At 45.9% G+C, this 18,209-nt stretch overlaps 1 protein-coding gene across 1 annotated transcript in view; it reads left to right on the top strand.

The window, feature by feature from the left end:
- ITGA11 (integrin subunit alpha 11) overlaps positions 1 to 18,209 on the top strand; it is a 151,775-nt gene that overhangs the window by 110,618 nt on the left and 22,948 nt on the right. Inside the window, exons 20-22 of the mRNA XM_007059502.4 lie at positions 2,700 to 2,907; positions 12,386 to 12,484; positions 15,918 to 15,994. Of these exons, the coding sequence (XP_007059564.1) occupies positions 2,700 to 2,907; positions 12,386 to 12,484; positions 15,918 to 15,994 (384 nt within the window). The remainder of the gene's footprint in view (positions 1 to 2,699; positions 2,908 to 12,385; positions 12,485 to 15,917; positions 15,995 to 18,209) is intronic.

Genomic DNA, 18,209 nt, shown 5'->3' with positions numbered 1-18,209 from the left:
TCCTCTGCTACATTTTTCCTTTCCTTTTTTTTAAATATAAAAAAAATTGACACATCCATCAAAAAGTCTACGAAGTCTGCCACAGTCCAAATTCTCCCCTGGCGTAACTCCATTGCTCTCAGTGTCCTTGTGCCAGGGCAAAGATTTCAGACAGCAAAACTGAAGTTATACATCATCTTGCCCTTCTGGCAATGATACCGGCCATTTTTTCTCTTATTTTTCAGCATGTAATGTTTTATTTAGCAGATAATAATTATGCCCAAGTGTGATGGAATGCACCCCTGTAGTCACACCCTACACACTATTGTAATAATCTGTACAAAGTGTGCTGTGTGCAGAATCATCTGAAAACTCATAACTTGCTAATCAGTAATGTCCTGGTGAAATGTGTACAGCAGCACTGTGTGTGAAGTTACATGTTAAAAGTGCACGTTAGGCCTGTCTTGAACAAAGGAGTGTGTGCTTGCCTTAATTTGCATTTAAGCAGTAAAAAAGTCATCAAGCAGAAAGGGGGAAGAGAGGAAACAAAAGGAAACCTGCATGTGAGCATACACAGTTGAAAAAACCCAGCAGAGTCTCACACAGACTCTTTGTCTCCTGGTTCTCAGCTGGAAATGTTTCTCAAAAAGGGGAAGGAAACTATAAAAAGGAGTGGCAAACACCCCAAGAGACCCCTTTCTCTTTTTCTTGCCTTCCTCAGTCTTTGTACCTGAGAAGGGAAAAGAAACAGCCATTAGTCTTGAAGAGTTTGGGTCCGTAATGCTGTTGAAAGCATGGGGTGAGAAACTTTGCTGTAATATAGTTTGTTAAGTTAGGCACTAGAAAGTGTTTTATCTTTATTTTTCTTATAACCATTTCTGACTCTAATGCCTCATTGTTTGTTCTCACTTAAAAACTGTCTCTTTATAGTTAATAAACTTCCTTTATTGTTTTGTCTAATCCAATCTGTTTAAGTTAAAGTGTCTGAGTAACTCTCTTTAAGTTAATGAGCAGGTGTATATTATTCCCTTAAAAGAATAATGGACTTAATATATTTGGACTGTCCAGGAGAGGGCTGGGCAGTACAAGACATACATTTTGGGGGGGAGGGAAATCAGCACTGGGAGTGTGTTGGGGGCACCTTGCAGAAGTAACCCAGGCTGGTAAAAGCCGGTGTGTACCTGCGTGTGGCTGGCAGGTTGCAGTTACACACAGACACTCAGGGTGTGGCTTGCATGCTGGAAGGCTGTTTGTAAGTGCCCCAGATGGGAGCACTGTAAGGCTCCCAAGGTTGCAGGGCAGGGGTGACAAAGAACCCTCACTCCTCTGGATTGCACCCCAGTATGTCACACCAGGGCAGTTAGACAGTGTTATTCAATAGCCACAGCAAAAGAGAGTTCATAGCTACTCTATTTAGAACCATGTGATTCCTTTTCTTCCAGAGTAGCCTGTGGTATGACAGGCGCACTGGGCAAAGATTTACTTGCACTAGCATTCCCAGCCATGAGTGAGTATTTCTTTTTCTTCTTACCGTGGTGATAAGGAGAGAGATTGGATTTATGGCAGCACTTCAGGCAGTTGTAAAGGATTTATGAAATGGAAGGGCACTGCCCAGTTCACAGAGAGACTAATAAACAGAGCTGGGATGCATTATTTACTGACATTCAGCTCAGCTCTGGCAAGATAAAAAAACCCTCTAAGCTTTGAAGAAAGAATAGCAACTCAATCATGTCTCTATTTCATTAGTGTGCATGGGCATTTCCTATACAGTATTTGTTCTCACCAATGGTCCTCAACAGAAGACACTGTGAAGCCAAGGAGATCTGGAGAAGACCCCCCTTGAAAGCCCACTATTGCTATCCCTTCCTCTGCCACAAGGGGCACTGTGGTAGGAACAAACGAGCTACTTCCCCTCCAGTGGCAGGGGATGTTCCCCGTCCCCACTATACTGGACTCTCCAATTTGGAACTCATTCTTTTCCTCCCTAAGGCATCTGGCATGTAGCAATCTACCGCCCTGTAAAGGAGACTTCATTAATCCTCCAAATGCAGTGATGCACAACTTGTTCATCTACATGAAATATGCTTGCAAGCCAGTCGGCTCTGATTTTCAAACAGGGCCTCTGATTTCTTCCACCTGCAAAACGGTTATGCGTGCAGCAGTACATACAAAACCCCCTATTTTGGTTGAACCGATATGCATTTGTGTACCCAGGTTGGTAGCTGAGTATCAACGTTCATGGCCAAATGCAAGCGTGCCTACAGTTTTGCTGACATACTAACATTTGCACACATTTTTAGGGGCTGGTTTAAAGGCATCTGAAAACTTAGCCCATACTATTCGTGTCTAATGCATTAAGCACATACAGCTGTTGTCCAGAGCGTCTCACATTCATTCTAATAGCTGGACGCGAAGACAGCATCTCCAGCGTGCTTATGTACAAACTGATCACTATGTTTATTTAACCAGCTTAAATGCAGTAGAAATGATACACCTTCATTTACCTAACTGGAGCCGCTCAGAGCTCAACTTCCTGTGTGTCGATGCAAACTAATCGTGTAAACTGCCTCCTATGTCCGCAGATAAGCTCTTGGGTGTATAAGGAGCCCCTGATTATATAAGATCTTATGTGCTATGTGTTCTCCAAAGCTTTCACAGATGAAGTCTTCTGATCACAGTGCCAACCTGGCCACTGGTTTAATGCTCTGCTTTTCTTGCAGGGAGTATTGCAGGAGAGTACTGAGAAAGTCACCGTCGGATTGCGCCGCCTACACACTATCTTTTGATACCTCCGTTTTTATCATAGAGAGCACGAGGAGGAGGGTGGCTGTGGAAGCTACACTGGAGAACAAAGGCGAAAATGCATATAGCACCGTCCTCAACATTTCCTTTTCAAGAAATCTGCAGTTTGCTAGCTTGATTCAGAAGGTAAGAACACCTTTAGAGTCTTCTCCGGTTGGCACTTGTGTGGGGAGCAAGTCATTGCCAGTAAAAAAAGAAAAAGAAATGGCAATCAGAGGGCCTGGGCCTGCACCAGTGAAGCTAATGAGGGTTTTGTCATTGACTTTAGTGGAAATTAAATTGGGCTACAAAAAGAGGAGTCATTAGATAGTAAGGGGGAGGTATTTCCAAAGTAGTGTGTGTTATTCAATGCAGTGGCTCAACACTATTACTCTTCTGTTGCATTTCCATAGCCCCTTCCACACTCACTGTACACAGATTAATTTAGCCTAACAACTCCTCTGCTCCAATGAGGTGGGATTGCCAGACTGGATCAGACCCGAAGTCCATCTTGCCCAGGATCCCATCCCTGACAGTTGCCAACACCAGATACGTCAGTGGAAGATGCAAGAAACTCCAAAATATACAATTTCTGGGGAAAGCTGCCCCATATTATTCTCTCCAGTGAGCATTCTCTTGCATGTGTCAGCATTGAATTTCATCTGCCCTTTTGCCGTGTCCCCTTAACATTTTTTGGAGCCTACTCTAGTCTTGAGTAACCAGAAAGATTCCACATCATCTGCAGATATTGCCATCTTCCTGTTCACCCGCTTTTCCAAATCATTAATGAATATCTTACAGTACCCCGGTCCTTGTGCAGAACCTTGGGACACCCGCCCCTCCGCTGCCGTGGTGAAAGTGTATCGTTTATTCCTATTTGCTTTCTCCTAGCCATTGTCTAATCCATCACAGAATGTGACTTCTCACCCATGATGACTTAGTTTAATAACCTCTCATGATGGACTTTGTCAAAAGCTTTTTGGAAAGTTCAAATAAATCATATTAATTATTTATCCTTTCTCCACCTTTTTGACATGCTCAGAGATTCTAGGAGATTAGAGGCATGATTTTCCCTTACAGAAGCCATGGTGGTTTGTCCCCATCATGTCACATTCATCTAGTTATTTTTATAATTCATATTACTCATGGTTACAGAGGATTTAATTATTGTTTCAACCAATTATCCCCATTTTGTAGACAAGGAAATTAAGCACCGGGAGTGAAATTCCAGCATACACAGAGGGCTCAGCACAAGCCTAATGCAGCACTTTAATCACACTTCATAACAGGCTTTCCATGGGACAAATGTGTACCCTCAAGGACAAACATGGACCTCAGGCTGGCCTCTATTTAGGCAGCATGGCCTAATGGATAGGGCACTGGACTGGACTGGGAGTCAGGAGACCTGGGTTCTATTCCTGGCTCTTCAGTTCCCATCTCTGTGCCTCACTTTCCCCATCTGTAAAATGGGATAATGATACTGACCTCCTGTCGGGACGCTGGTTCCAAACCCAGGCCCACTGGATTCTCAGCAAGCAGCCTTGGCCATCATACCTTTCCACTAGGTCAGACTACCAGGGAACTCACAGACGTGAGTGGGCCGGCTACCAGTGCTCCATGGCCTGCTTCCTGATTGGCCACATGGTCTTGACCCTGATTGGCTGGTGACCCGATATAAACTTCCTGCTTCCTTTCTGGCCATGTCTGACCAAAACAAGCCATTGCCTGCTGCTAGCTTCACGGACCTGCCTGACCCTGCCTTGCCGCCCCACCTCCTCCTGACTTGCTGCCTCACCCCACCAGCCAACCCCCTATACCTTCCCCTTGGATTAGATCTCCTGGCTATCAGACCTTTGTGTGGACTCCCACCACTGATCTGGTCTGCCCTTCGATCCACCGGACCCCTAGGCATTACACCTCCTTTTTAAAGCACCGGGGGATCTCCTGATGAAGATCACTAGGTAAGATTATTAGTACTTGATTTCTCCTTGCAGAACTGAAAGCTGTTCTAAAAACTCAGGGGTTTAAATTAACTGGCCTAAATTTCCCTGTTCTCTGTGGCTGAGCCAAGAATAGAATTGAGAGTCCCGGATTCCCAGTTCTGTGCCTTAACCCCACGACCACATTTCCTCTTAATCACTCCCCCAGATTTCCTTCTTCCTTTCCTCACTTTCTAAGAGGAGAAAGGTCAGGAGAAGGAGAGTGAAGAAGTAGTCAGACGATCTTCCAAACCCTCCCAGTGGCTCTGGGATGCTTTGCTGTAGCGAAGAAAGATGGGATTAATCCAAGATCATTGCATTACTCATCTGCAAGACATTTTCTCCTTCTTAATGTCTTGGCAGTGCAGCTCTCTGGTGCTCCATGCTTCCTGATGTTCAGCCTTTACACACATATCTCAGATCCTGGCCTACACGTCATCCTCAGAGTCGGGTGCACAGTGAACCTGGTATTCTTTCACACAGTTCTCACTCTAACTCCTGAGACGTAGCTGATTAAGTATGGATTATAACAGGGAAAACACTGTGTCTCTTTACTTATCAAGGCTAAACATACATGGGAAAAATAGATGCAGATCTTATTTCTGTGGAGATCTCGGGATTGGAATCTAACATGACTATAAAACCAGGAGAGCTGTCAAGGGCCTAAGCGGATATAACCAGATGATCTCAAACTCAGCCCAGAACCAAATCATTTTTGAGAGCTAATGAAGCCCCATAACCTCAGCCGTGCAGAACACAATGCCATCCACAGCCTCAGAAACAACTCTGACATCATAATCAAAAAGGCTGACAAAGGAGGTGCTGTTGTCATCATGAATAGGTCGGAATATGAACAAGACGCTGCTAGGCAGCTCTCCAACACCACTTTCTACAAGCCATTACCCTCTGATCCCACTGAGGGTTACCAAAAGAAACTACACCGTCTGCTCAAGAAACTCCCTGAAAAAGCACAAGAACAAATCCACACAGACACACCCCTGGAACCCTGACCTGGGGTATTCTATCTGATACCCAAGATTCATAAACCTGGAAATCCTGGGCGCCCGATCATCTCAGGCATTGGCACCCTGACAGCAGGATTGTCTGGCTATGTAGACTCCCTCCTCAGGCCCTACGCTACCAGCACTCCCAGCTATCTTCGAGACACCACTGACTTCCTGAGGAAACTACAATCCGCTGGTGATCTTCCTGTAAACACCATCCTGGCCACTATGGATGTAGAAGCCCTCTACACCAACATTCCACGCAAAGATGGACTACAAGCCGTCAGGAACAGTATCCCCGATAATGTCACGGCAAACCTGGTGGCTGAACTTTGTGACTTTGTCCTCACCCATAACTATTTCACATTTGGGGACAATGTGTACCTTCAAATCAGCGGCACTGCCATGGGTACCTGTGTGGCCCCACAGTATGCCAACATTTTTATGGCTGACTTAGAAGAACCCTTCCTCAGCTCTCGTCCCCTAATGCCCCTACTCGCACTACATTGATGACATCTTCATCATCTGGACCCATGGAAAAGAAGCCCTTGAGGAATTCCACCATGATTTCAACAATTTCCATCCCACCATCAACCTCAGCTTGGACCAGTCGACACAAGAGATCCACTTCCTGGACACTACGGTGCTAATAAGCGATGGTCACATAAACACCACTCTATACCGGAAACCTACTGACCGCTATGCTTACCTACATGCCTCCAGCTTTTATCCAGACCACACCACATAATCCATTGTCTACAGCCAAGCTCTACGATACAACTGCATTTGCTCCAACCCCTCAGACAGAGACAAACACCTACAAGATCTCTATCAAGCGTTCTTACAACTACAATACCCACCTGCTGAAGTGAAGAAACAGATTGACAGAGCCAGAAGAGTACCCAGAAGTTACCTACTACAGGACAGACCCAACAAAGAAAATTACAGAACGCCACTAGCCATCACCTTCAGCCCCGAACTAAAATCCCTCCATCGCATCATCAAGGATCTACAACCTATCCTGAAGGACGACCCATCACTCTCACAGATCTTGGGAGACAGGCCAGTCCTTGCTTACAGACAGCCCCCCAACCTGAAGCAAATACTCGCCAGCAACCACATACCACACAACAGAACCACTAACCCAGGAACCTAGCCTTGCAACAAAGCCTGTTGCCAACTGTGTCCACATATCTATTCAGGGGACACCATCATAAGGCCTAATCACATCAGCCACACTATCAGAGGCTCATTCACCTGCACATCCACCAATGTGATATATACCATCATGTGCCAGCAATGCCCCTCTGCCATGTACATTGGCCAAACTGGACAGTCTCTACGTAAAAGAATCAATGGACACAAATCAGACATCAAGAATTATAACATTCAAAAACCAGTCGGAGAACACTTCAATCTCTTTGGTCACTCGATTAGAGACCTAAAAGTGGCAATTCTTCAACAAAAAAACTTCAGAAACAGACTCCAAGGAGAGACTGCGGAATTGGAATTAATTTGCAAACTGGATATAATTAATTTAGTCTTGAATAAAGACTGGGAGTGGATGTGTCATTACACAAATTAAAACTATTTCCCCTTGTTTATTCTCCCCCACCCCCCGCTGTTCTCAGACATTCTTGTCAACTGCTGGAAATGGCCCACCTTGATTATCACTACAAAAGTCCCCCCCCCCCCCCCGCCCGCTCTCCTGCTGGTAATAGCTCACCTTACCTCATCACTCTCGTTACAGAGTGTATGGTAACACCCACTGTTTCATGTTCTCTGTGTATATAAATTTCCCCACTGTATTTTCCACTGAATGCATCCGATGAAGTGAGCTGTAGCTCACAAAAGCTTATGCTCAAATAAATTGGTTATTCTCTAAGGTGCCACAAGTACTCCTTTTCTTTTTGCAGATACAGACTAAGACGGCTGCTACTCTGAAACCTTAGATTTTAGTGAAAACTTTTCCATTTTCACTAGTTATGACTGCGACCAGCAGCAAAAGAAATGGCTATATATGTTGATAAGAAGAAATTCCACGATTACATCAAAGAAGATGAAAATGTAATGTGGGATATAAACCTCCATGCTCCAGGGCAGAACCACTTACTAACTGCCTGGGATCAGGAAGAAGCTGCTCCTACTCTGTTCTATTCCACGATAGTGTGTTACAGGGAATCCTGCACTTTTCCCTGAAGCCTCTGGTACTGGCCTAGGGTGTGGGATAAAACGGACCCCATGTCAGATCCAGCCTAGCGATTCTATGTCTGTAATAAGTTTGTCAGTGCTTTTAGCGCTTAAGCTTCTAAGGATGTTAAATCTTTCATTGTTAGAATACAAAACGATTTTTTTATTTGTAAGTGTCTGAGACGCACTCAGATGCTGAGGAACTTGGTTCCGCCTTTGCTTTTGCACGCCTCCACTTTAAAATCTATTCTCCCAAGCTGAGCATGCTGGTGGCCAAGTTTCAGTCAGTGATGAATTTTTACTGCTGAGTTATAGCTTCCCTGAAAATATGGGCTTACAATGGAAACAGAGCCATGACTTACAGCTGGGCCAGTCGATGCCACTCTAATACTGCTTTGCAAACGCTATGCTGACTGGAAGCTTGAAGGCGGTGCATGTGTTTCGAGTATTTGGGACATACAGGGCTCCGTTGAAAACCAGCTTTGCTCAACGAAACAGTCAGAGTCCGGGAATGACACACACAAAAAAAGACCTCTGATTTATAAACTTCATAACCATATCACCCACTTTGTCATCCTGCATGCGTGTGTGTTGAGAGAGAAGCAGCCTTTCCACTCGCATCTTCAGGCCTCCTCTTGATGAATGGAAGATCTTGGCCTTTTATTACAGAACTATCATGTCATGTTGCATCTCTAGCCACTGCAGCTGCTGCTGACCTAGGTTCAGAAGTGAACTCCACGGGGCTTGTGTTTTCTGGGGCACGTTCTCCTCCCCTGAGAGCCCTAAGCAGGATGTCCTGTCACACCCAGCGCCTCCCACTGATCTGTTATATCTTCCTAATACAGGTGGTCTTTGAGCAGTCAGGGCTTGAGCCCCCCTTGGTGCATGCTTGTCCCACGGACTGAGGCCGGCGAGGGCTGTGCACATGTGGAAAGGCAGGACTTGGCCTGACGGCTGTCAGGGTGCATTGTGACAATACTCAACGCAGCCTCCTGACAGGAAGATGAGAGAAATGGGTGTCAAGCTCCCGCCCCTCCCCCCAACAGAAAGGAGCCCCCACCTGAACTCCAGGCTGCTTTTGGCAGGTGGACCCGTCCGTTTTCAGTAGCACTGTTGAGAACCCCAGCTCCAGGGAACCCCACAGCCGGCTCTTCGGCACGGTCCAACCCTGCACTCCTCCTTGCTGTTTTTAGCGAGCTGGCTAGATTACAGCTAGCGTGGGTATGTCTACTTGGGCTGCAGATGACAGGCCCAGTCACCGTGCAGACGTAGCTTCAGGGCACGTCTGCCCTTCGAGGTGGGGGCGCAGTTCCCTGCTGGAGGTGACGTGGGCGCATTAGCTGGGATCGAGCGAGCGCGCTACATGGAGAGTTGCAGCAGCACGAGTGGCAGGGTCCAAGAGGGGCTAGCTGCCCTGGATGTGCCTAGCGTCTCCGCCAGGAACGTACTTCGGGCGGCCAGCCTCTCCCACCCTTTGCGCCCCCGCAGCTACACTTGGCACTGATCAGAGCTAGCGCACGTGTGTCTCCCAAGCTGGGAATGCCACCCTCCCCTCGGTCAGTCTCAGCTCTTCGCTGCCCTCTCACCCAACCCCTCTTCCTTTTCTAGGCCCCTGGTCCTAGAATGGCTTCTGTTCCCTTTGAGCCCTCTCTCTGCAGAGGGAACTCCACAGAGTGATGGAACTGAGCCCCAGATCTCCTCCCAATGTTCTGCTTTGGGTGAGGGCGGCAGTTCATTTACATCTTTGGGGATGCATTTCTTGTACGTGTTTCAAACATCTAACTACCCTCCGCTTCCTGGTCCCTCCAAAGGCCCAGACTGGAGAAAGGAGGGACTCACGCCTTACCACGGCCATAGGTTTACCTTTCCTACTTGGTTTCTTTAACAAGCCCTTTTGATCCAACTTCACAGCCACCATAAACACGCACACACAGGCATGCGCCAGGATACGTGACAGATAACCCAGATATTTCCCCATTCATCACCCTCCATCTATCTAATGGTCTTCTCGCACTCATCCCCACGCTTTCCAAGCCCCGCCCTTTGCTTCCTTTCTTACTCCCCTTTTCGACTGATTTTGCTTACATGAAAGGCCTGTATCTTTTTATCACCGGTTCTCAAACAGCTTAGCATGCCCTGCCCTTCCCCCACCTTTCCAGTCACTATCACCTCTAAGAAACCTGAGCCAAGCGATCATTCAGCTGTCATTTCAGCATTGTGTCTAGGCGGTGGAGAGCTTTGAGCCATCATGCTGGCTGGGAGCGTAGTAACAGTCTCAGAGTGGATGACACCATGTGTAAGCCCTCCAGTGTGCGCTCCGAGCAATTCCTGAGAGAGACCTCCAAATCCTGCTTCGTGGGAAATCTGCTGATCTTGCTGCGAATTCATTCATCCACTAAATGACTTCATAACCATTCCGGGTATCAAATAGCTCCCATTTGGTGGTTTAAAAGTTGTGCCAATGGAAAATTACATGTTGCCCACAAAATCAGAAAAATGTAAGGGTCCGCTCTGTGTTTTCTGATACATTACTCCAAATTAACCAAGGAAAACTGTTATATGAGGTAACAGAGTAAGCGCAATGCAGCAGCGCTTAGAGAAAACATTGTTCCCAGTTACGAAAGCTCAGCTCCACTAATGCACTCCTTGCTACTGTTCATGACAAAGACAAATCGACTAGAGTAATAAGTAGCTCCTTGAGTTTCCAGCCAACTCCGGGATTGTACTCGATGCTGTACAAACACACAGTAAAAGCCAGTCTTTGCCCCGGGGAGCTGAGAGGCCAAATAGACAAAGGATGGGAGAGAGTGTAAGCAGTGCCACTTTACAGATAGGGAACGGGAACCGAGGCAATGCTCCAGGTCACACAGGGAATTTGTGGCAGAACCAGGCACTGGACTCAGAGCTCCGGAGTCCCAATCCAGTGCCTTAGCTAGAATGACATCTTTCCTCCCTATACTGCAGCGTCATTATTACAAGCTGTATTATTTGGAGCATTACTGTAGGTCATGTTTTTGAAGGAGCGTTCCCTTGCTGACAGTATCATTAAATATAGCAAGTTTATTTTATTGTTGTATTATCTTATTATTCCATTGTCTGATTCATTATTGGGACAGAGATCATGCAATCTCCTGGACAAGCCATATTGAACTAAGTTAAAGTGTCTTCAGAGGTCATGGCTTTAAAATGCAAATGTTGGGCTGGTATGTAGCATCTTTTAAGGAGGAGACAGGACTTAGGTAAACACTGGGAAGTGTCATGTGCTTCCAAGGACTCTTGAAAACAATGGAGCAGACAGTCTGAACTTTTAGCTGAGCAAGGTTCCCAGGAAATACTTGGGATGAGGGCAATACAAATGTCTCACTTCAAGGCCATCCTTTGGAAGCTGCATCTTGAAGAGAAACCCATTATCTGGCTCATTACCTAGTCACAGTCTCTTCAAAGACCCAAGCTGGCTAAAGGAGGGACTCAGTCACTCATGGGGGAGCTAGTTCCAAGCAAAAACTGGAGACCACAGGAAACGCTCCTGGGTAGGTGTTGGAGGCCTAATCACCAGCCAGAGCCCTGGTTGGAGTTAGGGGCTGATCTCCAGGAAGCTTTTTAGCATGCGGGTAGGTTCTTGTATTGTTTTAAATGTGTTTTCTCTGTAATGGTTATACCTTAACACTAAAAGGGCTTGCTTAGAAAGAGCTGTGTGATAACGTCTAACTGGGCCATTGCACTGTCTACTGCCTCTGAAGAGAGAAGAGAAGTAGGCCTGCTTAGGCAGGCTGCCTTCTGCTGGGGATGCCACAGTATAGTCAGGGGACTGCACAGCCTGGAAATACCCTGGTCGGGTGGGACCCTTGTCTCCACTCAAGAGAGGTGACCACAGGAGGGGAATACAGGTGCAATTGCCCTGACTTGTGATGATTATTTACTATTTGTATTAAGATAGCACCTAGCTGCCCCAGTCAGGGAGCAGGACCTCCCTGTGGCAGGGGCTGTACAAACAGAACACAAAGATGCCCCAAAAGAGTGTACATTCTAAGTCGGTCAATTATCACTAACATGTGGTCACCATATAATAAAGTAAGTTGGGCTATTTCTTGTTATTTCTCTAGCACATTTGATCATAGAAAATCTATTCTTATTTGTGATTATTGGTCCTAGAATAATCAGTTTTATCTGGTCTTTTTCATTCATCGCTGTATCTAAAATCCCAGAGTAGGATTTAAAGCAAGAAATTTGAAATTGGCTTTTAGAGCAGCCTGCTCTGTGAATGTGATAATAGTTTAATACAACTGCACAGGAAGAACGTCTGGCCTTCAACAACTGTAGTTTCCCTGTTTTTAGAGCCTCAGTTCGGATGTCTTCCAGCCCGGGTGCACAGCCACAAGGAGCGTTTTGGCTACGAGAAATGTGCTGTGGGTATCTCTGATGTTTCTGGTAACCAGTTGTATTCCATTTCAGGATGATACAGATGTCAATATTGAATGCATGAATGAAGAAAAGCGCCCCAACAAGAAGGTGTGCAATGTTAGCTACCCCTTCTTCCGAGCCAAAGCAAAGGTAAAGATAGTTTCTGTTATTCGACCTGGCAAGTCCAAATGAAATATCCTGCCCGGGGGCACTCCGACCCCTCCTCTGTGGCCGCAGAAAGGCTGCTGGCAGCAGAATCCACTGAGTGGGCAGGGGGCATGGCGGCATTTGGGAATGATGAGCAAAATTATTCAAAGACTAGTATTTGCTTTCTTTTCTATTTCAGAATGCCGCCAGTGTTAGGGGACAATAGGTCAGCTGAGAGGTTTCAGCAGCGTAAAAGTTGCATTGAATCCTAGCAGATCTTCAGGCAGCCAAATTAAAACCAGTCACATGGAGACAAAGAATTTGACTTTAATCCTTTGGCACAGTTTAATGTTGGCTTTCCGATCTGCAGCTGGTAACTTCTCACCAGAGTTCCTGCCTTACAAAATGAGTCACCTTTAGCTGGTTAGGTAGAGCAACCTAAATTCTTCTCTCTTTCATTTCAACCGGACCCTCTGCCCCCCATTCATCCTACTGGAGATGTTCACATGAATTTGTGCAAAAACAAAAAAGAGAGAGAGACAGAATGAAGGAAACCTCACTAGTATTAGTTTGGTGAAGAGCGTGTCATGGTTAAGGGTGTTTTCACTGGGAGCAATTTCATGGTTAAGGGTCATGGTTAAGGGTGTTTTCACTGGGGGCAATTTCAGATAAACTCTTCGGTATCATTCTTTTTAACCCTATCAATTCATTTTAGTTCTAGATCAGCTAATATTTTGGAAACACGGATCAAACATTTTAATGAGCGTTCACATATTTAGTTAAAAGCCAGTTCATTATATATGGGCTCAAAGACACACCTCACTCGTTGTTATTCAAATAACAGTAGCACTGAAAGGGTCCAACTGAGATCAGAGCTAAGCTCTGCACATACCTGCAATGAGGGAATCCTTGCACTGAAGATCTTACAGTCAAAGTTGACAAGACACAGGGTGGGAGAAAGGAGGTATTGTTATCCCTATATGACAAATGAGGACAGGAGTGGCAGAAGGTCCCTAAAAGTGGGGGAGGCCAGGTGCCTGAACTGTGGCACTGCCCTCCATTGCCCCTGTAACATCCCTTCTCCCAGAGCCCCCACCCTCGTGCTGCTCATTCCCTTGAGACCCCGCCCCCACCCTGCCCCTTCCCCCAAGGTCCTGTTCTCGCGTTGCCTCTCCCCCCACCAAGCCCCTCCCTCCACTTGCTCCTCTCCGCCCCTTCCCCCCGTCGCTTGCCTTTACCGATGGTCAAAAGTGTGCAGGGGGGCATGGCCCCCTGGCTCTCCCTGTTCTGGCACCCCTGGATGGGGAACTGAGGCACAGAGAGGTTAAGTAATTTACCCAGGGTCACATAGCAAGCCTGCAGCAGATTCAGGAATAAAACCCAGATCTCCAGTCTTGTGATTTTACCACAAGTTCCATTCTGACAGCTGAGTATCCCTGGACTTGGAGGTTTTCAAAAGCCAAAATGAAATCCCGATTTAAATGCTGCAATTCTCAGAATGAGCTGAAGGAAGATTGTGGATATGATTTTGCATCTGCATCAAAATTTCACATCTCCAGTGTTTGTGGCACATTTTACCAATATGAATATTTTTTTCTTCTTCTAAACAAGGAACAAACTGCTAAGTTATCTTACAAAATAGAATGAATGATCTGGATGATGGGATGACGCTAAGCTGGGAGGAGAGGTAGATACGCTGAAGGGTAGGGAGAGGGTCCGGAATGACCTAGACAAATTGGAGGATTGGGCTAAAAGAAATCTGATGAGATTCAACAAGGACAAGTACCGAGTCCTGCACTTAGGATGGAACAATCCCATGCACTGCTATAGGCTGGGGACCGACTGGCTAAGCAGCAGTTCTGCAGAAAAGGACCTGGGGATTACAGTGGATGAGAAGCTGGATATGAGTCAACAGTGTGCCCTTGTTGCCAAGAAGGCTAATGGCCTATTGGGCTGCATTAGTAGGACCATTGCCAGCAGATAGAAGGAAATGATCGTTCCCCTCTATTCGGCACTGGTGAGGCCACATCTGGAGTCTTGTGTCCAGTTTTGGGCCCCCCACTACAGAAGGGATATAGACAAATTGGAGAGAGTCCAGCAGAGGGCAATGAAAATTATTAGGGGGCTGGGGCACATGATTTATGAGGAGAGGCTGAGGGAGCTGGGCTTATTTAGTCTGCAGAAGAGAAAAGTGAGGGGGGATTTGACAGCAGCCTTCAACTATCTGAAGGGGGGTTCCAAAGGGGATGGAGCTCAGCTGTTCTCAGTGGTAGCAGATGACAGAACAAGGAGCAATCGTCTCAAGGGGGAGGTCTAGGTTGGATATTAGGAAACGCTATTTCACTAGGAGGGTGGTGAAGCACTGGAATGGGTTACCTAGGGAGGTGGTGGAATCTCCATCCTTAGAGGTTTTCAAGGCCCGGCTTGACAAAGCCCTGGCTGGGATGATTTAGTTGGGGATTGGTCCTGCTTTGAGCGGGGATCAGACTAGATGACCTCCTGAGGTCTCTTCCAACCCAAATCTTCTATGATTCTATGAATTAGCATATATATCAACTCCCTGTATGTTATGTTAGAGGGAAAATGGGGTGACATTTGGAATATAAAGAAGCAGGTGATGTGTTGGAACATAAAGAAGCAGGTCATGATAGAAGCTTTCCCAGACTCAAAACAATATATTAGTCTGAAACCTTTGCCTGTCAGAAGCTCGAAAATGATGGATGTGCTTCATTCACCTCTCTAGAATTTAAACCTTGCAATAAAGCCGTCTTGTGTGCTTGTGGCCATAAAATAAAATGGAGCAGCCCAATTCCTCATGACCTACAGGGGCTAAGAATGCATCTGCGTGGCATCAGGTAGTTCTGGTCCTGCCAAAACAAAGACAAGCTGGAAATGGAAATTTGGCCCTGGGAGCGGGAGTAGACTTTTAATATTATAATCAGCTGTGCACCGATCCCAGACAGTTTGAGGTCTTTGCCACGTTTTTTTCAGATCTGCCATTAATGACATTTTATTGTTGTTGGAACATCTCTTTGGCACTTATTGTCCCCCGTCGGTGGAAACAATGCCTCAGATGTGAGTTAATTGTATGGCACAGTGAGCCTGATAGGCCTTTAACAAAAAGGATTTTTTGTTCTCTATTCTAAATAATAGTAATAATTTTAAACACACACACACACACACACACAAACCACGAAGTCAGTAGCTGTTTTCTCTGGAAAGATATGGCTCTGCTTGAGACCTGCCAACCTCTCTTGTAACATTTCATCAGTGATCTTTCTCCCACGCACTTTGTGACTGGCTGGAAAGTTGTGTTCTGCTGCGATAGGGTTATCAGGAAAGGACAGTGGCAGAGGGGAAGCTCGTGTCTGCGACAGCTGGATAACTTTTTATTTATTTAAGGTGGTTTTTCTCAATCTGTTTTTAATCTCCGCAGGTGGCTTTTCGCCTGGATTTCGAATTCAGCAAATCTATTTTTCTTCAAAGCATGGAGATCTATCTAACTGCCAACAGGTTAATGATCGCATTATTTCTCTGTTCCCTTTGCACATATTTATCACCTTTATTTTCTAACTAAATACAATGCTGTCTGCACAGATCTCATCTTAGAGCGCCTGTCATCTTCTCCCTCCTGTTGCAGCTTAACGGTCAATGGTTTTCACTTCTCCCCCTTCATCCCCATGCAATGGCAGCCTGAGATTTTTAATTGGAGGGAGTTTGGAGGGCACAGATACTCTACGGCTTTGTTCATAGTTGACAAGAGCCTGCATTTCAATCTTCAATATCTATTAGCATCATGCAGCAAAGCTGGCAACCTCTGCTCTAGAGGCACCCAGGGCATAGCATATGGAAATGAAATTACCTTTGGCTGTTAGAAAATATGTAGCGCTGTACTTGTAAGTCATGGCTCGCTCGCTCGCTCGCTCTGTATAGATGGTTTGCTTCAGCTGCCAGCAATATTCCCGGGTGTGTGGATGAATAGAAAGTGACACTTGCCAATGCTTTTCATTCAGCTACTTTCACAAACACAAACACTCCCCGTAAAAATACCTTATGCTTGTAAAGTTCTACTCACCCACTTGCCCAGCATGAGTAAATTTTTTTTGACAGGCAAGTAAAATCTGATTAGGGTTTTGTTGGTTTGTTTTTGTTTGTTGTTTCCCGTATCAATCATCATGGCAAAGGGCAGCAAAGGAGATTTTGTGCCTGGTCTAGTAAATGTACATGACAATTTTGCAAGGCTGCTCTGTGCTCTGAGGAGGGTTTGTGTAGCCGAAATTCAGTGCCTTGACCTGGGAAAAGTTACTAAGGAAAATCTGCTCCTGTTGGCTTGTTCGCCAGTAACATTTTTCTATGACTTCCGCACACATTTACTAGGCATCTTCCAGAAAAACACCAGAGGGCAAATTCTGACTCATCCGGAACTGGTTTCCAAGGATATGTTTACATTGCATTGTAAACTCGGGTCTGTGGGACCTGGCTTCTGGGCTCGGTGTTTCCAAACCCACGCATCAGTGTCTACACTGTCTTGTAAATCTGGGTTTACAGTTGCTGGACCTGGGTCTCACAGCCATGCTAACGCATCCATACTGTGCTACTGGACCTTCTGACTGGATCCTGCAGCTTGAGTTGTGTCCACACTACAAAACGACAGGGCTTGGACCTGAGTGGCAGCAGGACTCAGGGTCCTATCAGGATGGTAGGAACTGGGTCCTATGTGCTTGCTGACCTGAGTCAGACTGATTTGTGTGTGGATGGAAGTGGGGCTTGGGCTCAAACCTGAGTCAGAGCCCGGGTTGAGTGTGCAGTGTAGACATGGGTGCAAATCAGAGTCTGATCCTGTACCCACTGAAGTCAATGGGCCTTTTGCTGTTGATTTCAATGAATGCAGGTTTAGAGCCAGACACTGTACAACTGAATGAGTGCGTTGCCCCCAGAGGCAACCCAGTTTCCTGAACCTCAGTCAAATAACCTAGGTCTGCATGGAACATACCTAACTTGTATCATGCCCCTACCCTCTAGGGCCCATCCTCTAACACCACGCGACTTATAAACCAGCTCTCCCACCATAGATGCCTTCATACCAGTATAACTGCGTCCATTCTATAAAGTTGTACTGATTCAACTAAATCATTTTCTACCAATTTAGTTACATCGTCACAGAAACTATGTGTAGACAGTGCCTTTGTAAACTAGACAGAACTATCCTTATTAGCAGTCGCTACCAGCTACTTCCTATGAGAGAAGATGCTTACCTGTTGCAAATTCTGTCTTCTACTCTAGGCAATCACACCCCAAAGCAAAATAAAACAGAATGGGAATTGTGAGGTTATATGCTGGACTGAGACTCTGAAATGCCAGCAGAAACCAGGCAGGAAGAGGCCTAGAGAAAATTTTAGGCAGAAGCTTGACAATGAAACAGAGGAAGAGAGAGAGAGAGAACATAATTTCCCTTATTCTAATAAAGTTTCTTGTTCAATGTTAGAAGAAAGCATCTGGTCCTGTGATTCTTTACCATTTTCACAAAAGAGTGATGGGGGACGAGTTTCTTTTTGGACACAGAGTGCTGCTTGTTAGAAGTTCAACAGTTATTCTTTAAGATGTTTGCGTACCACTTTCCCAGCACAGCTGCTATAGTTATACATGTGCCCATGATCTCACTGGCCCTGACTGACTCCCATTGCTGTCCTGGGTGATTGTCAGATTTGTAGCAAACACTGTGTGATTT

The sequence above is a fragment of the Chelonia mydas genome, chromosome 10, assembly GCF_015237465.2.
Source record: "Chelonia mydas isolate rCheMyd1 chromosome 10, rCheMyd1.pri.v2, whole genome shotgun sequence".
Classification (NCBI taxonomy): domain Eukaryota; kingdom Metazoa; phylum Chordata; order Testudines; family Cheloniidae; genus Chelonia; species Chelonia mydas.
The sequence above is the reverse complement of the archived record's forward strand: the minus strand, read 5'-3'. Positions and strand labels throughout refer to the sequence as shown.